The sequence below is a fragment of the Rhinolophus sinicus genome, linkage group LG15 (genome assembly GCF_036562045.2).
Source record: "Rhinolophus sinicus isolate RSC01 linkage group LG15, ASM3656204v1, whole genome shotgun sequence".
Taxonomy (NCBI): Eukaryota; Metazoa; Chordata; class Mammalia; order Chiroptera; family Rhinolophidae; genus Rhinolophus; species Rhinolophus sinicus.
This window is the reverse complement of record NC_133764.1, coordinates 3,519,992-3,544,670: the sequence shown is the minus strand read 5'-3', so window position 1 is coordinate 3,544,670 and position 24,679 is coordinate 3,519,992. Positions and strand designations below refer to the sequence as shown.

General features: G+C 37.4%; 2 protein-coding genes across 18 annotated transcripts in view; one reads left to right on the top strand and one right to left on the bottom strand.

Moving 5' to 3' along the window:
• PIGL (phosphatidylinositol glycan anchor biosynthesis class L) overlaps nucleotides 1-4,128 on the bottom strand; it is a 59,690-nt gene extending 55,562 nt beyond the window's left edge. The window contains exon 1 of the mRNA XM_019757398.2: nucleotides 3,779-4,128. Within this exon, the coding sequence (XP_019612957.2) occupies nucleotides 3,779-4,013 (235 nt within the window). The 5' untranslated portion in view covers nucleotides 4,014-4,128. The remainder of the gene's footprint in view (nucleotides 1-3,778) is intronic.
• Nucleotides 4,129-4,903: 775 nt separating this feature from the next.
• The window catches only part of NCOR1 (nuclear receptor corepressor 1), a 169,092-nt gene continuing 149,316 nt past the window's right edge, over nucleotides 4,904-24,679 (top strand). For 16 of the 17 annotated variants that reach the window (XM_019757395.2, XM_019757394.2, XM_019757397.2 and 13 more), the window contains exon 1: nucleotides 5,199-5,335. The gene's annotated coding sequence lies outside the window, so the exon portion shown is untranslated. Of the gene's footprint in view, nucleotides 5,043-5,198; nucleotides 5,336-24,679 lie in introns of those variants that run through there. The other variant, XM_074320229.1, reaches the window with a different exon arrangement.

Below are 24,679 nucleotides of genomic sequence, written 5' to 3'. Positions count from 1 at the left end.
TAATAGGTTACAGAAATTGGAAGAAACATTGGACTAAATCAATTTAAATATGATTTTTTTACAGCAAGACTTCTGAAAGATGTTGATATTCTAATAAGGATTGTGAACCTCTCAATGGGGGATAACACATCTGGCTGATTTCCCCAAACTTGTCAGTAGAAAGCGTTTCTTTTTTTTTTTTAAATAGTTGCTTGATGAACTAGTGTTTCTTGGAACATACACTGGAAATCAAAATAGTTATTTCAACTGACATAGCATACAAGGCAATGTGAGAGAAAGATTGATTGCTTTTATACTGTAATCGTTTAGAACAGGAAAGACCCAGAGGGTCCTAGATCCTCCACATTTGGTCAAGTACTTTTAACTTTTTCATTAGTTTCCAGATTTGTAAAACGGGAACAAATTCTGTTATGTGTATAATGTTTTATATATTTAATAATGCCTGTCATAGGATTGCTGAAAAGATTCATACAGGTCCAAGACTTACTGGTACTTTTACTATTGCCTGGAATGATTTGCCCTGTTTCCTATATACCTAGTCCTATTATTAAAGACCAGCTCAAAAGAAAACCTCTTGGAAGAAGTTTTCATAATCCAAACCCCTGAAAAGAGAACCCATGCTTTTCTTCACTCTGCGTCCATAGTACTCTCCATCACACCTTTACAACTTTCATTACATTGTATCACAAGTTATTCGCTTCCAATTTCTAGTTAGAATAAATCAGCAGTGTGGGTAATGTTTAATCAATAACAGTTTTGAATGAATTGGGGATTTTAAAAGTAGTTTTAAAACTTACAAGAGAGAACAATTTAAATGCCAAGTTGCGGGCCAGCCCGGTGGCTCAGGCGGTTGGAGCTCCATGCTCCTAACTCCGAAGCCTGCAGGTTCAATTCCCACATGGGCCAGTGGGCTCTCAACCAGAAGGTTGCCAGTTCAACTCCCCGAGTCCCGCAAGGGATGGTGGGCTCTGCCCCTGCAACTAACAACGGCAACTGGACCTGGAGATGAGCTGCGCCCTCCACAACTAAGACTGAAAGAACAACAACTTGACTTGGAAAAAAATAGTTCTGGAAGTACACACTGTTCCCCAATAAAGTCCTGTTCCCCTTCCCCAAGAAAATAAATAAATAAATAAATAAATAAATAAATAAATGGCAAGTTAGATTCAGAGGAAATAATGAAAGACAACAATAAGTATACTGAGTGTTTAATAAGTGCCAAGGGCATCCTTTTTTTTTTTTTTAAATTTGACACAATTCTGAATTTTGGTCCCAGCCTATTGAAAAATAAGGAGAAATTTATTAAAGAATCCAGTGCACTTCTAATACTTTGCAAATAAATCCAGGCTTCTCTTACAAATCTTGAAACAAATTTGCCTATAATTTGACTCCTATAGTTCTAATACAAAACATAAAATAAAAAGCAAACAACAACAAAAAAGGAGGCCTTTAACTGCAATCTATTTTCAATTGATATCCTTAAAGCACAAACTGAGAAAAGTGCTTAGACCCAAATTCTCAATAAAAATGAAAACAGTTTAATCTTACTAGTAACAAAAGACTTTCAGGGGAAAAAAGTGTTAATCAAGAAATATAAAAAATACTAGTCAATGCTAGAGAGGGTATTATATTAAGACAGACTTTCATTACCTGTTAGTGAGAATGTAAATTGGTGTTTTGGGGATGCAATTTACATGAAAAGCCTTAAAACAGCCAAATTTAGAAATGAGTCCTAATGAAATACTATGAAATACATATTGTTCACTGTTACTGTAATAAACTGGAAAAAAATCCCCTAAATATACATACAATAAGGGATGACTAACTAAATTAAGGTTTATCTATGAAACCATTTAAAAGGTTATGTATCTAGTTCTTACTAACATAGGTAAATGTTTAAATTATAAGTTTCACAAGGACACGGTCCTTAGCTAGCTTGTTTTCACTGTTTTATTCTTAGGGCATAAAATAAGGCCTGGCATATAAATTGTTTTAATTAAAACTTTTTTTAGAATTAAAACTTTATGTTTTTCACAGCGGTTTTAGGTTCATAGCAAAACTGAGAGGAAGGTACAGAGATTTCCAATTTACCCCCTGCCCCTACCCAGGCATAGCCACCCCATTATCAACATCCCCCAGCAGAGTGGGGCACTGGTTACAATTGATGAACCTACATCATCACCCAAGGCCCAATTTACTCCTAGTGTTGTATATTCTATGGGTCTGGAAAATGTATAATGACATATATCCATCATTATATCATACAGAGCATTTTCACAGCCCTAAAATAATCTTCTGTACACCACCTATTCATTCTTTTTCCCATCTCAACCCCTGGAAACCACTGTTTTTACTGTCTCCCTAGTTTTGCATTTTCCAGAATATCACAGTTGGAATCATACAGTACGTAGCCTTTTCAGATTGGCTGCTTTCACTTAATAAGATGTATTTTAAGTTTCCTCCAGGTCTTTTCATGGCTTGATAGTACATTTCTCTTTAGTACTAATATTCCATTGCCTGAATGCACCAATTTGTTTATCCATTTACTTACTGAAGGACATCTTAATTACTTAAAAGTTTTGGCAATTATGAATCAAGTTGCTATAAACACTTGTGTGTAGGTTTTTGTGTGGACATGTTTTCAACTCCTTTGGGTAAATAAATACCAAGTAGGGTAATTGTTGGATGGTTTGGTAAGAGTATGTTTAGTTTTGTAAGAAACTGCCAAACTAATTGCCTTCCAAAGTGGCTGTACCCTTTTACATTCCTACCATTGATAAATGAGAGTTCCTCCACATCCTCACCAGCATTTGGTGTTGTCAGTGTTCTGGATTGTGGCCATTGTAACACTGTGTACTGCACATAAATTTTAAATAAAGTTTTGCTAAATGAATGCAAAAATAATGCACAGTGAAAAATATAAAATTGTATAAAATGTGGTTTCCGTGAAAAATCTGTATAGAAAAAGAACTGAACAACACACAACTAAATGGAAAAGAGGGCATGGGCATTTGTAAAAAGCAGCTTTATTGAGGTATAATTTTACATACCATAAAATTCACCCATTGTATATGTACAGTTTAATTACTTCATTTACACAACTGTGCAATTGTCACCATAATCCATTGTCATGGTCAATTTTTGTTTTCTCATTCCATCTTTTCTCTATGGTAAAGGAGGACTTATTCTTTGCAAGGCCCCTTCACTGAAAGTTGGGTGGTGTTGAACCATCAAATTATTTTCTTGTCTAAAGATCTGAGTCTAGCTCTTCCATTTGACATGTGCATCTTTTTAGCACAAATAGCATTTTAAAAACAGCGACCGTTAGAAGTAAAACTTTAAGGGTTGAGAAAGTATGATACTGCCTAGATTCTGTTTGGTGTACTGTGGTACACCAAGATCATTATTTTTGGTCCTTCTGCAAATAAAAAGGTTCCCCAGAATAATGAGCACAGCCACAGTCCCCAACGGAAATCTAGGTATTGAATGGAAGAAAATGCGAGCCGCTATGTAGTGCTTCTGAATCCTGTCAGCAGAGAATGGAGTACACAAGTTGCGTTGCGTTCCTCCGGCAACCCACAGGGAAAGCTGGCCGCTCCAGTCCCTAGGCTGGAGCCATTGATTCTCTGTAAAGCGTTCAGAGAGAGAAGGGACCTCCGGTGTATTCACTTAACTTTCTACAACAGAGAATCCTTTGGGGGAAAGTCGACTGAGATAGGTCAGCACCTAAATACCCTTTACAGCCCCGGCTCCCAGCGTCCCGCCTGCAGCCTCCTACCTGCAGAGAAGCAGAGCAGGAACACTCGGTGCCTCAGGCGGGTCAAACCTAGCACAGTAGGAGCAAAGAACATGGCTTCATCGTCCGGGTGCGCGATCACCAGGAGGGTCCGGCTTTCGCCTCCCAACAGGCCTGCCTGTTCCTGACTCTTCATTCGTTCCAAGAAGTCCCAAACCCAGAAGAAACCGGACGCTAGGACCACCACTATCAAACCCAGGACGCCCACCACTTCCATGCTCTGTAAGTGGCACTGCGCCTGCGCAACAGGGAAACGTGCCGCTGACCCTGACTCCGGCGGGAAAACTGCGCTCGCGGAAATTGCGTTCCGAGATTAAGTCCGTCCTGCCAACACGCTCGGCTGGCTTGAGGCTTTAAACGTCGGGTTCCTGTTGTCGTTTTACACTGACGCCTCCCAATGCTTCTTTATCAAGTTCTACTTTACGCAGCATTTACGAGGTCTGTGCCAGCTTGGGTTCAGAGCTGAATGAATCTTTTCCCGTCCAGTTTTCTACCTGTGTTCTCACAGTACAAAAGGTTTAGAGAAGCGTTTTAAAAATAAACCCCACATCTTGAGTACGGGTACACTCCTCTCTTCACCATTTTATAACTCATTTCTTAAAGTCCAGGACTTTTTCGTAACTATACAGCTAGACAGCCCCTTATCCTGATGAACACCGACTTCATTTTTCCTCAATTTTTGGATGTGGAGCGGTGGCTTCTCTAAAGGAAAAGTATGCGGTTACGATGAACCGTTGTCATTTAATTAGAAGAGTAAGGCTGAGAGCACATTTCGTAGTCGCAAGGGCCACAGGCTCCTCTGATTAGTGACTTTAAAGACTGACATGGACAAATCGGCTTCGCCCGCATTTCGGTGCTCTTAGTGTGGATTACAGCCGGGGTCCTGGAAAATATGTTGGGTAGGTCCACGTGCACTGCTCCGGCTCCCAGCACGTGGGGCTCGGCTTTCCTCCCCGCAGCCGGGGGGACCCCGGAGGCCGTCATCCCGCCGCGCCGCGGAGGAGGCGCGGGACCTGAGGCATGGCCTTCCGCCCTGCCACTTCCCACGTTCGGGGGAAGGCCCCGAGGGCGGGGGAGCCGGCCGGCTCGCGGTGGGCGCCCCAACTCAGGTGCGCGGCGGCAGCGCACTGGGTCAGGCCGGGCACGGCGCTGCCCCGGCCTGTTTCCGCTTGAGGGGACCGCCGCAGCCAAGCCGCGGGGAGACGCGAGGGGACAGGCGCGGGGCAGCCGAGGAAGATCGGCCGAGGTACCAGCCGCGCTCGGCCAGGCGGAGGGAGTCGGTCCCCCAACCTCCCGGAAGGAGGAGGAGCTGGCGCCGGAGCCTCCTTAGCCGGGGCCGCCGGGGCTGGGGGGAGGGAGAGGGGTTGAGTCAAGATGGCGGCTAAGGTGGCGATGCAGCAGCACCCGCGGCGGCGGTGGCTGGAGTGAGCGCCCAGCTCGCCGCGCCGAGCGAGGTCCCGAGATAGGGACGCGCGCCGGGGCCGCGTCCCGCTCCTCAGGCCCGGGGGCGCGCCAGCTACCACGCTCCGCCAGCTCCCGGTGAGTAGGCCCCGGCGCCCATAGCCCTAGTCTCCCGGCCCCGGCTCGGTTGGGGGCTTCCGAGGGCGCTCAGGGTACCGGCCGCGGGGGCGGCTTCACGGCCGGGTGCGGGGAGTCGTGGGCCTTGCAGGTCGGGACCCGCCCCAGCCGCCCGGCCTCTTCCCCTGGGCCGCCCAGTACGAGTCGGGCGCGGCGGGGAGCTGGGGCTGGGTGAGTGGAAGAGGCTTATGGAGTTTGGAGGAAGAATGGGCTGCGGCCAGCCCGGGGCCGTCAGAGAGGTGTCCTGTGGGGAGCGGGCATGCGAAGCCCGGAGGGCCGACCGAGGGAGGCGGAGTGGGCCGGGGGACTCCGGGCGGGGCCGGCACAGGTGGCGGGCCTGGGCTCCCTCAGAGGCGGAGTTGGTGGGCGTCTGGGAAGTGTAGAAGGGGTTAGGGATGGTGACAGCGATGGACAAGTGCGTGAAGAGCAAACTAGTTCACCTTTCTAACCGAACAACTCCGGAATGTAATGGCGAAGGGTGAATAGTGGTGAAGATGGCATAGATCGGTACCTTGTACATTCTGCCTTTTATTATTGGTGTTTTAATGTGCGAAGTTGGTGAATTCTCTTTTTTGGTGGAAGAAGGATTTGAAAAACTAAAATTGAGAAATCAGTTTTAATGGAGAGGAGACTGGATTTGTATTCCTCGAATTAACTGGGTTAGGTATAGCCGTGTATTAAAGGTGTGGATGGAAATAAGTGATATTTATGAAAAGTGCCCAGGAAGTGTCAGTTTTCTTTTACTGATGTTGTATACCAATGTGCCGCTTCAACAGTTAACCTTGGAGAGTAAGGGTATCGGTAATTCTAATCTTTGGGATTAATATATTTACTTGCATCAGATTTATGTCCCTAATCATATCTTAATTATATTGAAATTTGCGTTTCTTGTGTGCATCGTGGTGAAGCCGTGATGGGAGGCAGAACATTGTGCAAAGAGCAACAGGCCCGGGGTTTTAAAATGCCTACAAATATTCATTCATTTGTTCAACATATCTTGATCAATAGCTGCTGCTGATAGATCATGTGTGATTGTCCCTTGGATAACTGAAGAGTTGATGGCATTATTTAATTTTTAATGGTTTTTTGAAAATGTTTTGACGTACCTTTTCATAAAGATATTTATTGGATGAACCAATTTGCCTGGGCCCAGGAGGAGACCAATTTTAGAATCTTATTTAGACATGGGTAAAAATAACAGAAGAAGTAAGCACAAGTTGTTGGAAAAAGAAATATTGTCTTTATTTTCTCATTCTGTTAAAATCCAGTGGAAGTTTATTTTAATATTTATAGTACACAGTTGCTTTGCCTTGTTTTAAGCACACGTGTTAATGGAAATCACGGTTAACACACGTATGTTTAAATAATATGCACATGCGTACATAAGGATGTGATTACTTGCAATGCCAAAATAAAATACTCTTTTCTTTTACTAAAGGCTTGCCATGTGTTGAACTACTTCCTTGGAGAAAATATGGTATAAAGAGTCCTTATTCTTCCTTTAACTTATGTGACAGTTGGGAACATGATCAGCCCTTCTGTGCTTCAGTCTCCTCACCTGTGATAGTAGGAAAACATCTGCTCTCCTAGGGTTGGCTATTGTGAGCTTAAGAGAGTTAATAGTTATGAAATTAAACACATTGAAAGGGTTATATTTCTGTGAGGTAGTAACAGCTCCCTCTGCACTCGTGAAATGCTTTATTTGCACATCTCTCATGGCATTTACACTTTCTGCATTGTATTTAGGTTTTTATATACCTGTTTTATCTCCTCTTGAGGGCAGGATAGGCCCTTCTCTGATTTTATCTTTACTTTTAAGGCACCATGTAGGATTTTATTTTCTGTGTAGGATATTGATATTGCAAATATTTGTTGAATGAATAAACATTGTATTCTAATTAGAAAAATATATTCACATTACAACTTCTCCGAATATACTTTTTGTTTGTCTGCTGTGACCTATCTGTATAGCCATTGATTCTGTCAATGGCTTCTGAAGAATATGTTTTTAACTGGATGTCTTGTATTTCATCACATAGTAAAACATAAGTAATTGGCCTGCCCACATAATTAAAAAAACACACACAAAATGCCTCATATTAACTTAGGTTTCTTTGAATTTTAATTGAGTAAAAGTTTGTTTCAAGGCTAGGAAAATTTAGATTAGTCAAATTTTTAAAATTTTTTTTTTTTTTTTTTTTTTAATTTGTGAAGTGATGAGATTTTCTTGTCATTGCTATCTGCAGTTGAAGGCAAAGGCCTTTGAATAGGCCAGGGATTGAATAGGTAAATGTCAATGTATTTGTTACTCAGGTTTTTGTGTTTGTTTTGTTATGCAGTTTTAATTGTATTTTGTGATCTGTCTTGCAATTTCATATTCCTATTGATGCCTCGGAATACTCCCATCTGTTCGTTTACTTCAGATATTGTATTTTACTAGAATACAGTACAAAGATGTAGTGAAAGTTTATCATTTATTATGTGTGGACTTATTTGTTGATTAGAGAGATTAGAGATTTATGTATAGTTCATTTGTTCAACTGGTGTTACGTGCCTTTATGTTCACGGTACATTACTAAATGCTATAAAGCTATAAAGTTGAGCAGATTAATATGTGCACAAATAGCTCGGTCTGTAGATTGCCTGATATTTTGTCCTTTTCAAGTTCCAGGCGGCAAGAAGTACATTTAGCTAGATGGTTAAGAAAACATTTTGTTTCTTTTTCAGTCAGGACTTATTAGGAGTATTGAAAAGCTATGAAAATTTTCTGTCATGTAGCAGTAACTGTATGTAGAGCATCTGTTTTTTATTCTTATACTGGTGGTTTTCCTTGAACATTTTTACTGTTCTACTATCATTTTTTTCTACTGCAGAAATGTGTGTGGTCAAAATATTACTTGGATAGTCTTCAGAAACAACATTTTTTTTTTTCTGGCTTTTCTTTGCATTTGAAGGTGAGACTGTACAAAGCCATGTTAATGTTCCTGTGGAGTTCTTCAGTTTGATTCTTCTACATGTGCTGCTGTTACTTTTACTGAAAAGCAATCTCAAAACCAAATCTAAATTGGTTAAAATAAAATGCTAATTTATAGAATTATACGATGTAGAGTCATACAGTTATCTGCAGATGCTTCTCGATTATCTATAGATGCTCCTTGGTGGGGTTACGTCCTGATAAACCCATCTTAAATTGAAAATACGGTTAAGTTGAAAGTGCAGTGAGTACACCTAACCTACCAAACATCATAGGCTAGCCTACCTTAAACACATGCTCAGAACACTTACATTAGCCTACAGTTGGGCAGTTATCTTGAATTTTGTCTCAAGAGTAATTGCCTTCCTTTTCTCACCAGAAGCAGGAGACACAGATGGGCATTTTGTAGACATGATGGGGTGGGAAAACACATAATATCCAAATAACACTGGCAACACAGTACACTGTAGGGTATCAGCTGTTTACCCTCTAGTTTGCATGCCTGACTGGGAGGGGCTGCTCACTGCGCTGACCAGCATCACGAGAGAGCAGTGCTGTGTGTCACTAGTCCAGGGGAAGAGCCTGTATGCGAAGTACGGTTTCTACTGAATGCCTATCACTTCTGCACTGTCGTGAAGTAGAAAAAAGTCATGAGTTGAATGAATGTAAGTTGGGGACTGTCTGTAGTCTTAACTCGTTTTACTGGTGAATAAACTGAGGGTCACAGAAATGATCTGCCTACATCGGTGTAATTGGCACTAGCAGAATCCAACCTTCTGACATCCAGTGTAGTGCACATTCCATTACGCCACTATCATCCTTGGGATGAATCAATGTGATGACTAACAATTACTTAAAACAAAAACGGGGGTGGATGGGGAATGACAGATCATTTATTCAGCTTAGGTATTGAACTTAAGGTATTTCTTAACTTTAAATTTCTACAATAAAAATATAGTTTGAAAAAATTAGTATTGTTTATTGCTCTAAATCAGTAATATGATGATTACTGGGAATTACTTACTTTGCTAAATTTTTAATCTGTTATGATCAAATAAAAATGTCTGAGGTTATCTGGACCTAGTGACATTTCATGGAATTTAAGTATTACAGGAAATATTATTCTGCTAATGGTTACCTTTATTTTATAAATTATTTTATAAATTAGCTAGTAAACAGGTTAAATTATTTTATAAATTAGCTATTGCTTGCTTCACTAACTCAAGCTTCTGGATTTTTTAGTGTGAGGGACTTCAGTTGTTATATAAAGCTTAGATAAATAGCATGAACATGAAATGTATTCTTAATGCTACGTTGAAAAGCTCATATATAATATTAGTTATCTGTAAGTACTCATGCCATAAAATTTATTTTAAAGGAAAAGGCGTATTATTCTTTTTAAACTGATAACCTCGTATGAATACTGAAGCATGGCATTATTTATTCCGTTTGGGTTGTTAAATAATTTGTCTACTTTGTGTTGAATTAAGAAGGGTTGATTTTTCTCATACCGTGCTGTTTTCTGGAATGCTATATTTCTACCTTACTCTTCCAAATTCTGCCACATCTAAATTCTGCTTCTTTTTTTTGAGGGTTTGATAACATGTCACTTCATCCAGGAAGTCTCCCTACTCCCACTTCTCCAAAGATGTATATTTTTCATTCTGAAAATTCTAAATGCTTTACTTATGCCTCTACTATAATATGGTAGTTGTTTATGCACGTGTTCATGTAGTCCTCACTAGACTGTAAGCCCATTGTGGGCACATTTGTATCTTAGTCCTTAATCCTTCCCTGTTCCCACTCTAAAAATAACACTCTGTACTCAGGAAGTATGTAGTAGAAATTTGTTGAATTCATAAAAAAGCATAGTTGCTAGAGTTATTTGGTGTGGTGGTTGATACACATGTGGGAACTTGATGGTGAATAGTTTTTGGAAATTAAAAAATGGGTAGGAATTCACCAGTTAAAGGTAAAATGTCTGTAATCAGTGAATTATCGAAGCATTTACTAAAAAAAATGTTTCTGCCATTTACTGGAATTTTGGGGAGAAGGAGAAAGTAAACATGGGATTGATTCATATCAGACTATTTGTATTTCCAGATAATTTAGAACAAGTGTGTTAATTTATATATGCAGGAACATTTGGAGTAGTTTCAGTGCTAGCAAAAAATTGTGAATTAGGAATATTATTATAGAATCCCTTTGAAAGAATAGTACTGATAAGTTATATCAAAAAGTAAATATTTAAGTAGATTAGTCAAGCACAAAGGAAGAGAAAAGTCAAGATTACCAAATTATTTTGGTTTCCATGCTGTCCCCCCTTCCAACACACACACTGTTTACTTGAAGAATAAAACTTGGGATGTTCTTCTGATTTTTTTTTAAACTTGTATAAACTGATATCAAACCAGAATAAATTGAGGTTGAATTTTTCTAGGAAAACGTGACTCTCAGATTTGTTATGAGGGTCACAGATTGCCTCTTCCCCCATACTTTTATTTAATTGACAGACTCTTTTTGTGATGTTTTTGTTGTCATTCACAGTTCAGTCAGAATAATCTGTTTTAGGACCTTCATTTCCCTTGACAATAACATACAGATTTGTATAATTTGGAAATGTTTGTTTTAAGTATTAATCATCATATCTTCAAACTGTTCAAAGACATTGAACTTTGTATTGCTTTTGATTAGTTTTGAATTACAATAACTTTTATGTTTTTGGAATGAAACCAAAACTTGTGCTTTCTAGGAGTTACAGCCTAAAATATACACAGTGTGAATATACCAGATGTAGGGAGTATATAGTCCATTCACTGTGGGGGTGGTGGGGTGGTGGTGGTGGTGGTGGGGGGTGTGTGTGTGTGTGTGTGTGTGTGTGTGTGTGCGTGTGTGTGTGTGTGTGTGTGTGTTTCTGTGTGTAGGTGGGGACAGGAAGGAGGGGAGGGAGGAGGGAACTGAACAAAACAGGAGGGGAGCGGTAGAAATTACTCTATGTTCACACAAAATCATTTTAATGAGTGAAGGATATGTTATTTTAAAATATTTACTTTCATTTATTACAAGCAATACATTATTTTACAGAAGTACAATGTAGAAGCAGATGAAGAAATTGAAAGTACCACTTCCTAGATTTAATTTGCTAAGTGTTTGTTGAATATTCTTTCAGATTTTTTTCTTTGTGTGTGTATAATTTTCTGTATTATGGAATCATGCTATATTGTTCTTTTGTATACTACTGTTACATGTTGGTATACTTAGAGCTACTTCTATAATTAACAGCTACATAGTGAAAATACCATAATAGCTACATTATGAAAATACCATCATTTGTTTAATCAATTTTTGGCTATTAGTATTTTGTTTTGTCAGAAAAACAAAGTGGTAGTGAGTTATTTGTATGTGTGTATGTTTATTTTGCATACTTGTGCAAGCAGCTTTGTAGGATAGATTCCTAAAGTGGAGTGGCTGTTATATGAATGATGTAAATTTGATATGACGCAAGTATATTGGTATGCCCTAAACCCTGGCCAGCACAGGATATTACAAATTAAAACATTCTGGCAACTTAAGAAGTAGAAAAAATGATTCTAATTGGCCTTTTATTAATCACTACTGAGGTTGAACATATTTTAAGGAGGAGAGTTGTAGTCTATAAATTGCCGGCTGTTGTTCATTGGTTATTTTTTGATGGGCTTATTGGTCTTTTTCAGATTTACTCAAAGAGTTCTTTACATATTAGCATATTCACTTTCTTCATACATGTGCACATCCTCCCCTCCAGCTGTACTTTTGTAGTATTATTATGCAGTCAGATATATCCAATCCAGCACTATGCTGTCCGTGTGATCTTGGGCACATTGCTTAACCTCTCTAAGCCATAATTTCCTTATTTGTAGAATAGAGATAATGTAAATAACAGCAAAGTGGCTGGCACATAGTAAGTAATCAATAAATGTTAGCTGTCCGTATTATCAGTCTGTATATGGCTTCTGGATTTCATGCTTTATTTAGAAAGATCTTCCTTACTCTAAAATTTAAAATATCTACCTGTATATTAAACTGAAAAAAAGCAAAGTGAGGAATATTATGTAGAGTATGCTATTGCATGTTTGAAAGAGGAAAAATAATGTGTGCATATTTGCTTGTATGTCATAGGGTATTTCTGAAACGAAACCCAACAAACTGTTAACATTGGTTATTGTAGGAAGGAGAACTGAGCGCCTAAGGCACATGTGTGAGAGAAAGACTTTTGACCATATACCTTTTTGTATTTTTAAAACAAGTCCCCAGATTTTAATTTAATATTTTTATGATTTTTTTTCTTTCTTTTCCTTTTTTTTTTTTTTATAACTTCTACTCTTTTTCATCCATCTGGAATTTATTTCTGATATAGGAAGTGAGATAGAGATGTATTTGAGGGAATATATGTGCACATGTTTTCCCCCCAAATAGTTAGCTAGAAGTGTGGGTACCATTTAGTGAATAATCCATCCATTGCCCCCACTGATTAGATTTGCAACTTTTATCATTCCTTTCAAATATGTTTGGGGCTGTTTCTAATCTGTCTATTATGTTCTCTTGATCTTTTGTTGTATATTACCATATCCTTTAAATTATTATTGTTTTATAATTTTAATACTGGTACGGTTAATAACCTGTTCATTACTGTTTTAAGATTTTGATAATTTTGGTCTACATATTCTTTCAGATGAACTTTAGAATTGTTCTGTGGAGTTCAAAAAGAAATCTTGCTGAGACTTTTATGGGCAATACCGAATCTTGACTGGAATATTGGACTTAAAGGTTAATTTAGGGGAAATTGACACCTTTATGTACTTCGTATTCTTTTGTTCAAATAGACTTTTATGTTCTTCAGGAGATTTTCAAACTTTAATTCAAACAAGTTCTGCACATTTCTTAATTTATTTTGTTCAACAAATGTGATAGGGAATCAAACAGGGAATTTATATTCTATGGAGAAGGAGTACATATAATCAAGTAAAACAAACCAATTCATTTTAGGTTATGATTAATCTGTAAAGGAACAGAAAGGGTGATGTAATTGAAAGTAACTGGTGGGAACCTACCTTACAGTGTGGTTGGGAAAGGCCTTGCTGAGAAAATGACATTTGAACTGAGTTTGAGGACTCAGCCACATGAATAAGCCAGGAAGAACATTCCAGGCTGAGAGTGAAGGACAAAGGCCTGAGGCAAGAAAGGTTTGGCTGCAGGGTGAAGGAACTGGGAGGAAGCTTCAGCTGCTGGGGCCTACAGAGCAACTGGGAGAGGAAGCAGGCCAGAACTGGTGGGGCCTTGTGGGCCATGAGTATTGGGATTTTAATTGAAGTTCCATGGTCAACCCTGGGGAATCTTAAGCACAAGAGTGATTTATGTTCTGATTTATGACTTAAAAAAAACACATGTGGCTTTTTGATTGGAGAAAGTATTGAAGTGGGACGTCCCATTAGGTGTCTCATGCAGCAACAGATGAGGATGGGGGTAGTGGAGATGGAGAACCCTGGGAGGCTTGGGGTTTGGGATGTAGAAGGAAGAGTAGTATTTGCAGCTGGAATGGCTGTTTTTGAGAGTTAAGCACTGTTAAGTGCTGAGGAGACCCTAGGAGCAAAATGGAGATGGTCCTTGCCCTCACAGGTATCTGGTGGTTTTGTTTATTTTTTATTTTTTGTATAGAATTCAATAAATTTTATTTTCAGTCAGTTGCTTTTTTTCTATTTTATTTTGGTATATACCTTAGAAATAGAGACTGTTCATTCTTCTTGTTTTATTTTGCTTCATAACTTTTTAGCAGTCTCTGTTAGTGGGTCAAAAGGGAAGCAGCAGAACACGATCTGAAAGATATCTGTCTCTGAGTTAAAAGAAGTACCTTGGGGAAGTTACTCAGCCTTTCTAAAGCCTTAGTTAGAGAAAATAATGAAACTAGGGTTTTAGGTGAGCTCATGCGTGCCCAGCTGTTAGTACATTGCCTTGTACATAACAGACTCAATAAAGAGTAACTTTTTGTACTCCTTAGATATTGTCATATCTGTTAATTCTGGCCATGCATCCAAAGTTCAAGTTTTTCTGAACTTAATGCACTGTTATTTTTTGAGTTAATGGAGAGACTTGGCAAACAGTTGCCCAATTTAGCTTTGAAATACATGTATTCATTCTTACAGTTGAAGGAGTGAATATTGCTCAACTCAGAGAATTAGTTCAATATAGTGCAACTAAACCACCAAGTTCTCAGTTGTGTATTCTCTACTATGCTGTCTTGGGAAACTTACCCTGTCTCACTTCATGTGGGGATAAAGTAGCACTTTATTTTTTTAATTCAAGATTATTTATTGAATGCCTGTATTCTTAGAATACTCAAATAGTTATACCCCATTAATGTTTCATTCAATACCACTCTTTATTGGTGTAGGATAGTTTAACCTAAAAGGCCTTTATTTCAACTTCCATTCATCTATCATCTAAGTGAGATGTCATAATGTAAAAAGACTACACATAAAATACTTTGTTAATGGCATTCCCCCAGAGTAGCTCTTACTTTTTATTTTTATTTTTTTAAAGGGAAGAATGCTTTAATTTATTTTACAGGAGAAATTTTATTTCAGTTTAGAACCACTCTTATCTCATGCAAATTACAGAATTCACTTAGATGATTTCTAGTCTCTCTCCTTCCTTGGGGGCTGGAATCTGAGATAGGCTTAGGAGGTCAGGTTTCTTTTTTTTTAATTGAGTTTATTATTTTTTAATTAAAAAATTTTTCAGTTACAGTTGATATATAATATATTAGTTTCAGGTGTTCAACATAGTGATTAGACATTTATATAATGTAACTTGCGAAGTGATCACCCCAGTAAGTCTATTACCCATCTGACACCGTACGTAGTTATTAAAATATTATTGACTCTATTCCCTATGTGGTATTTTATATCCCTATCTTTTTATAACTGGCAATTTGCACATCTTTTTTTTTCAATTACAGTTGCTATTCAATATTATTTCATATTAGTTGCAGATGTACAGCATAGTGGTTAGACATTTGTATATTTTACGAAGTGACCCCCCACCCCCCCAATAAGTCTGGTATCCACCTGGCAAAATACATGGTCTGACAATTAAGTTCGCGAACTCATCCTAGAAAAGGTGCTACATACCTCATTGCTGAATATCACTATGGTCACCTTGGGAAGCTGTGCACCGACGCCAGCGCCTAATCCACCCTTCAAAGCAATTTTGGAACTCTTTTTCTGGAATGGCCATCATCAGAGCTGTTGTCGTATTACCTTGGATGTCCTGAATGTCATCAAAATGTCTTCATTTCAATATTTCCTTTATCTTCGGGTAAAGAAAGAAGTCCTTGGGGGCCAGATCAGGTGAGTAGGTAGGGAGTTCCAATACAGTTATTTGTTTACTGGCTCAAAACTCCCTCACAGACAGTGCCGTGTGAGCTGGTGCATTGTCGTGATGCAAGAGCCATGAATTGGTGTAAATTCAGGTCATCTAACTTTTTCACGCAGCCTTTTCAGCACTTCCAGATAGTAAACTAGGTTTACAGTTTGTCCAGTTGGTTCAAATTCATAATGAATAATCCCTCTGATACCAAAAAAAGTTTAGCAACATTGTTGCAACAAGTTCGTGATCTTAATTGTCAGACCTTGTACATAGTTATTACAACATTATTGACTATTTTTCCTATGCCGCACTTCACATCTCTCTGACAATTTTGTAACTACCAATTTGTACCTCTTAATCCCTTTACTTTTTCCACCTAATCCCCAATCCCCCTCCCATCTGGCAACCATAAGGTTTTTCTCTATCTATGAGTCTGTTTCTGTTTTTTGTTGTTTGTTTATCATGTTCTTTAGATTCCATATATAAGTGAAATCATATAGTATTTGCCTTTCTCTGTCTGACTTATTTCACTTAGCATAATACCCTCTTGGTTCATCCATATTGTCGCAAATGGTAAGGTTTCATTCTTTTTTTATGGCCAAGTAATATTCCATGGCATATGTGTATCATATCTTCTTTATCCAATTGTCTATTGATGGGTACTTAGGTTGCTTCCATATCTTGGCTATTGTAAATAGTGAACATAGGGGTGCATATGTCTTTTCAAATTAGTGTTTTGGATTTCTTTGGATAAATACCCAGAAGTGGAATGGCTGGCTCATGAGGTGGTTCTATTTTTAATTTTTTGAGGACCCTCCATACTGTTTTCCGTAGTGGCTGCACCAATTTGCAATCCCACCAAGAATACACAAGGGGTTCTTTTTCTCCACATCTTTGCCAACACTTGTTTGTTGATTTATTGATGATAACCATTCTGACAGGTATGAGGTGGTATCTCTGTGGTTTTAATTTGCATTTCTCTGATGATTAGTGATATATGTCTGTTGGCCATTGGTTGTCTTCTTTGGAGAAATGTCTGTTCAGGTCCTCTGCCATTTTTCAAATTGGATTGTTTGATTTTTGGTGTAAAGTTGTGTGAGTTCTTTATAAACTTTGGATATTAATTCCTAATTGGATGTATCATTGGTGAATATCTTCTCCCATTCAGTAGGTTGTCTTTTCGTTTTCTTGTTGGTTTCCTTTGCTGTGCAAAACCTTTTTAATTTGATGTAGTTCCATTTGTTTTTCTTTTATTTCCCTTACCTGAGGAGTCAGAGCAAAAAAAATATTACTACCGTGTTTCCCCAAAAAGAAGACCTAGCCGGACTATCAGCTCTCTTGGCGTCTTTTGGAGCAAAAATTAATATAAGACCCGGTCTTATATTTTTGCTCCAAAAGACACATTAGAGCTGATGGTCCGGCTAGGTCTTATTTTTAGGGAAACACGGTAAGAGCAGTGTAAGAGTTTACTGCCTATATTTTCTTCTAGGAGTTTTATGGTTTCAGGCCTTACATTTAAGTTTTTAATCCATTTTGAGTTTATTCTCTTACATGGTGTAAGAAAGTGGTCTAGTTTCATTTTTTTGCATGTGTCTATCTAGTTTTCCCAACACCATTTATTGAAGAGATTATTTTTACCTCCTTGTATATTCTTGCCTCCATTGTCATAGATTAATTGACCGCATAGGTGTGGGTTTTTTTCTGGGGTTACTGTTCTGTTCTATTGATCACTGTGTCTGTTTTTATGCTAGTACCATGCTGTTTTGGTTACTATGGCCTTGTAGTACAGTTTGATATTAGGTAGTGTGATACATCCAACCTTGTTCTTTCTCAAGATTGCTTTGGCATTAGTTGTCTTTTGTATTGTAGTTCCATATAAATTTTAGGATTGTTTGTTCTAGTACTATGAAAAATGCCATTGGTATTTTGATAGGGATTGCACTGAAACTGTAGACTGCTTTGGGTTGTATAGACATTTTTAACAATGTTAATTCTTCCTATATATGAGCACAGTGTACGCTTCTATTTATTTGTGTCTTTCTGTTTTTTTCTTTAATGTCTTATTGTTTTCTAAATGTAGGTCTTTTACCTCCTTGGTTAAATTTATGCGTAGATATTTTGTTGTTTTTTTTGACGCAATTGTAAGTGGGATTGTTTTCTTCATTTCTCTTTCTGATAGCTTGTTACTGTTATATAAAAATGCAACTGATTTCTGAATATTAATTTTGTATCTTGCTATTTTACTGAATTCATTTATCAGTTCTAATAGTTTTTTTTGTGGACTCTTTAGGATTCTCTGTGTACGGTATTATGTCATCTGTATGGCAAAATAATACCAGTTTTACTTCTTTCTTTCCAATTTGGATGCCTTTTATTCGTTTTTCTTGTCTGATTGCTGTTCAGTAGAAGTGGTGAAAGTGGACATTCTTGTCTTGTTCCTGATCTTAAGGAAAACACTTTTAGCTTTCCACTGTTGAGTATGATGTTAGCTGTGGGTTTGCTGTATATGGCCTTTTTTATATTGAGGTATGTTCCCTCTATTCCCACTTTGTTGAAAGGTTTGTATTTTTTAAAAAATCATAAATGGATGTTGGATTTTGTCAAATGCTTTCTCTGTATCTATTGATATGATCATATGATTTTTATCTTTCATTTTGTGTATGTGGTGTATCATGTTAATTGTTTGCAGATACTGAACTAACCTTGCATCCCAGGAATAAATCCCACTTCTTCACGGTGTGTTATCTGAATTTGGTTTGCTAATATTTGTTGAGGATTTTTGGATCTATGTTCAACGGATATTGGCATATATATATATATATATATATATATATATATATATATATATATATTTTGTAATGTCTTTGTCTGGTTTGGAATCAGGATAATGCTCGCCTCGTAAAATGATCTTGGGAGCCTTCTCTCCTCTTCAGTTTTTTGGAACAGTTTGAGAAAGATAGGTGTAAATTCTTCCTTGAATGTGCGGTAAAATTCACCTGTGAAGCCACCTGGTCCATGACTTTGGTTTGTTGAGGTTCGCTGTCTTTAAATCACTTCTAGTCTGGAGAGTCTAGGTGGTTGGGATATCCCAGTGGGGTGGTCCTTAGTCTCTCCTTGCCTAATGTAGTTTTGGAGTTGGACTAGAGGTGGGTTTCTTTGTGAGAACTAGTGCGATCTTATTTGCCTCAGTTTAGTAACTAATATTTTGGCATCTGCGATGTCATAGCGGCCATTCCTCTAGCCCATATTTGTATATCAGAAGGTTTCATTATTTGATCATTTAAAAGAAAATTGAATTGTGTATTTTGTAGGGGCCTTTTTCTGCTTTGGTGAACTGTGGGCTTCACCTTTGTTGTTACTCTTGGTGGATTCATTCTTGCTTACCTAAAGAGGTATCTGCAGTCTGCCACAGTGAAGTTCATTTTTATCTTTTGTCCTAAGATGTCTTAGGCCACCTTGAAAACTATCTAAGTACAATTTGGTTATGCAAAGACTGTAGGCCAAAAGCCAGGAGTTTCTGGTGAGAAGGGATTTTTTTTTTTTTTTTTAAGATTGTATTTGAAATTTTGTTGTAAGTTTCTTATTGAGTAGTGTGTGTGTGTGTGTGTGTGTGTGTGTGTGTGTGTGTGTATGTGTGTGTTTATTGCAGTAGCCCTTCCTTATCTGCCGGGTATAAGTTCTAAGACCTCCAGTGGAATGCTGAAACCAAGGATAGTACTGAACCCTATATGCACTATATTTTTGCATACATATATATATGTATATATGTAATATACACATACACATATACATATGTGGTAAAAATATATATCTTTTCACTTACAGGAAGCAGTTTATGCCTTCTCTTTGGCATCTCCAAATTGCCAGCATCACTACTCCTGTGTTTTGTGGCCATTATTAAGTAAAATAAGGGTTGTTTCAACACAAATACTGCGATACTGCAATAGTTTATCTGACAACTGAGAAGCTGCTAAGTGACGAATGGGCAGGTAGCTGCTATATAGTGTGGAGATGCTGGACAAAGGGATGAATCACATCCTGTCGGGATGGAGTGGGACAGTGGGAGATTTAAAACTTACAAATTGTTTATTTCTGGAATTTTCCATTTAATGTTTTCGGACTGTGGTTGACCACAGGTAACTCAAACTGCAGGTAAGGTGGGGGGATTACTGTACTTTAATGGAGAGATTAAAAAAGGAATTTAAGTACAGCAGTTTCATTTTACTATATTTTATTGCCTGTTTGTAAAATATAGGAGGCTAGTTCTGGGTTTATCTGTAAAATTCAGATAAAAGGTGCTCTTGTCATTTATAACAATGACATTTAATTTTAATATATTATTTCCATTTTAAAATGTGATTATATACGAGTATGTTTATGATACTCGTTGTATGTAAAACGAGTTGTATGTAAAAAAAAACTTTGATCAGTTTACTTAGAAAAATTCACAGAATTTTTACGTGTCATGAGTCAAGCATGTAACTAACCCCGAGTTAATGAGTTTTGGTGCTAAGAACTGAACTTAAAACTTGAAACTGCTACTTAAAATGTTCCCTTCCCCTTCACCCTTAACTTTAAACCAGTTTCTTTTATTTCAGTTGTTTTCAAACTGTAAAGTGTTCTGTGGAGGTATGTTAGTGAGCCAGGACTGGCGAGGGTGGAAGGTCGGGCTAGGGAAGAGAGACTCAAAAGATAGTCTAGGTTCTCCATTCTCATTGAATCAGAGTATTTCTCCTTTGTATATTTTATACCTTTATTTGGCTTCCATGTGAGATAGTTGAGGGAGGAGTGTTGGTTAAAAACAAAAAGGTCTGAACTATTGCTGTATGTTTCTCATGCTTAAGTTTTGAGGAAGTAGATCGTTGTGGTCTCAAAGCTGCAGTTCTTATGACCAGGGAGGAGTAGGGCCTGCTTTGATTCATAACTTTGTATGCCAGTTAAGGCTGATCTGATTTTGCAGATGTTTTATTGCCACTTGTGTTGAGTGATAGTACCTGCCTTTATTTTATTTTGGAGATATTCAAGTTAAGCATTCCTAAAATCACATCACAAAACTAAGTAAGATGTGAAGGATTACTGACAAAAGGAAAACATGGACAAATCATTTGACTCATACTTGAGTGCCACTGAATGAAAGTTGTTGAACTCAGGACTCACTATTGCTGAATATTGAAACAGCAACAACCCACAAACACCACCATACTACATGGGTTTCTCATCATGTAGGCCACTGTTGGGAAAAAATTTGGATGATCTTTGCTAGTATCTTTTCTTTTGCCTCTCAATTCCATTTATAGCTTTTACTTACTTAGGGTATCTGAATTAGGAGGAGAGCTCGGATCATGAAAGCATTTCTTGCTGGTGCAGATCAGAATTACTTGGAAAACATTTATAAAATATTTGTGAACATCGTGCAGTGACATTCTACAGCAATGGAAAGAGAATGCAAGGTTTTTGTGGACTCGAGAATGATTGTCAAGATATATTGTAAAGTAATAAAAGCAAGCTATAAAACAGTATATATCTACTATGCTACCATTTATGTAGTGGGGAGAGAGAGAGGTTTCTAAAGGATACTCTAGAAATTAATAACTTTGGTTGTCTTCTGGGAGTACAACTAGGTAATGGAAGTGTGAGAAAATTTTTCTCTTTGTATTCTGTGGTACTTTTAAAACTTCTTAAATCATATTTATAATGTCTGTTTCCAAAACCAAAATGAAACAAACACCACCACCATCCAAAACTTCCTGTGCTGGCTTTTCCCGTTCCACCCGGAGCAAGTGCAGGTGTGGAGGAGGAGATGCCGCCCAGGTACTTCAAATGTGTGGTCCCACTGAACGTCTCCGCTCCTCGGAGTAGTTCACTACTTAATGAGAAAGGTGCGAAGTTATTGCAGAAAACACTAGCTTCTTCCATTTTTGCTACTCACAACTCTGTGATATTGGAGACGTTATTGAATTCCTCTGTGCTTCAGTTCCTGATCTATAAAGTCTGTTAGCTGGGTAATCTTAAAACCTCCCAGTTCTTAGATTTTCTGACTTCTATGCCTTGTGCTTTGGGCGGGAGCAGGCAGGAAACAGTCTGGGAAGACTGCTGGTTCTGTCTTCTAGTTCTTCCCATGGCCATGGTCTCCTACAACAGAAAAAGTGAAATGAGTACTAAGGATGGTATGTTTATTTAAAATATTCATATGTTACATAGTACCACATAAAATTTAAGTTCTTTCTGTAAGTTTTAAGGTTAAATTGAATGACAGTTCTCTGGGAAATTTTATTTTCTTAACCTAGCTTGGTAAAGAATTTGTTGGTTAAAGGTGGTTACTAGACTTATTGGGGGGATCACTTCGTAAGTTATATAAATGTCTAACCACTGTGCTGTACACCTGAAATTAATATAATATTGAATGTCAACTGTAATTGAAAAAAAAATTGTTGATTAAAATGGGGAAATTGGATCAAGTTGGCCAGAGAATTTTTTTGTTTTCAGTTTCCTCCTAAATCCTTTAAAATGATGGAAACAAAACAAAAACTTTATTAAATGAAATAAAATCTGAAATGAATGGGGATTTAAAATATATTTTTATATGTAATTTTTATTTTAATTATATATAAATAATTCCTGTCATGAGTATATGTACACACGTTTGTGTGCGTATATATGTGTGTGTATAGATATATATATGAAACATCTTTCTCATCGAAATTTTACATATTTTTATATATAATTAAGATTGGAATTACGTATAGTCTACACATTTTTCCATCATATATACGTAAAATATTCCCATCTTAATTATACACATATTTCCCACCCTAAAATATATAATCATGTTTTAGGATGAGGATGCTCAATAGTGTAAAGTTACCTGTTGGCCCTTTAGTCAGTCTATGAATTCAATATTTATATGTTCTCATTAGAGTTTTCTTAATGGGGCCTGACAAGCTGACTCTGATATTCATGTGAAAGAGGAAAAGTTCTAGAATAGCTTTGAAGGCTTTGAAAGTAGCAGCAACAACTAAGCACATTGAAGGGAAATTTGTCCTACCAGATATAAAAGCCTCAGAATGTTCTAGTAACTTAACAAGTGTGGCGTTGGCATAGGAAAAGACAATCAAATTAGTGAGTCTAGAGTCATGGAATATGAAAATATACTTTATAACATAGATGACTTTTCTTTATGAACTTTTTCAGGCCCATAGAAACATGCAGAGCGTAGTAAAACAAATGTCCATGTACCACTGTGTTTAAGAAAATATTTTATAAATGTTTCAGTTTTTGTTTTGAGAAATAAGTATTAAAGATTGTACCCCTTTCCTAGATCATTTTCCTTCAGTAGTTGTAACTGCTATCCTAAAGTAGGTACATATCTTAATAAGTTTATACTTTATGTGTACATATAAAAACATGTAGTATTGTTTTCTGTGCTTGTAACATGTTAGTATCATGTAAATTGTTTTTACTCAGCTGTATTTTTTAAGGTTTATATTTTGAAACATGTAACTAGTTTATTCATTGTAACTGCTGTATAATATTTTGTGGTATGAATACACTACATTATGGAATTTATGTTATCTTCAAATTTGCCTGTTGCATTGCTGCAATAAAAACCCTTTTGTATGTAAATATGTGAATTTCTGTAGGGTATAAGCTGAAATTGCTTGGTTGTAACAAGGGTGGCACTTCAGAATAATGTGGAATGGCAGACATGGTCAATAAGCGTTTTGTTGGGATAATTAACTGTCAATTAAAGAAATACAGCTAGACCTCTACCATACCATTTTTTTAGAAAAGAAGTTTAGGCGATTAAGGAGCTAAATGTTAAAAAAAATAAAACTTGAAGAAGTGTAGGAGGAGAGGGTAGAAGAATGTTTTTAAAATTTGGGGTAGAGAAGGTCTTTAGATACATGAAACAAGTTATAAATTTTGCAAGAAGATACAGTAAGCTCTCACTTAACATCATTGGTAGGTTCTGCGACTTTAAGTGAAACCATGTATAACAAAACCAGTTTTACCATAGGCTAATTGATATAAACAAGATTTAAATTTCTATTGCATCTCATCAACGTTATAATAAAACAATACAGAATGAAACAATGACATTGGAGGACTTGCTGTGCTTGTAATATAAAGGTAGAAAAGGGATTAATATTCAGAATACAGAGAGGTAGTTCAATTTCCAAACGTAGTAGCAAAACACTCTGCTGCCTCCCCTACCCCACTGCTCTCAGTCCGTGTTTCCTACCACTGCTCCCTCTCTTTCCTTAGACCCCTTTGCTTTGCCTCTTCTGTGAAATCATGAAATGCTCTTGTCTTTTTCAGGCTAGCTGGCTCTTCCTTCTTCTCTTTCAAGCTTTGGCTCAAAAGTAATCTTAGAATACAATTTATTACCCAGACTGGGACAGTGTTGAGAAAGAAATAGAGCATAATTAATAATTGCAGTGGGACAATAGCTGTAAATTGGGTCTGTTTCAGGAACTCAGGGCAGATGGTCATCCAGCTGAGATTGGCTTTCTATGATTGCCCCGTCACAAGTGTCTCCCTTCACCCTCTTCTCCCATTTTGTTTTACTTATAGCACGTTATGATATTTCATGATTATTGATTTTCTATGTTATCTCACAATAAGATGGCATATCTGGTCACCATTCTATGCCAATGTTTAGAACAGTGTTGGTACATAGTGATGTACTGCTCAATAGATATTTGTTGACTATATTACATTTCTGTCTTTGGTCTTAAAATCTCGTGAAGATATGACAGACACACATGAAAAATTGAATTCTAATGGTATATACAAATCATACTTTTATAAAACAAATGTTCTCATTTATATAGACTTTTTGTTGCATACTCTAAAATTTCCCGATAGCTAAACTTTTTACAAAACAATTTTCTAAGTTCACATATTGGATATTTAGGACAATTCCT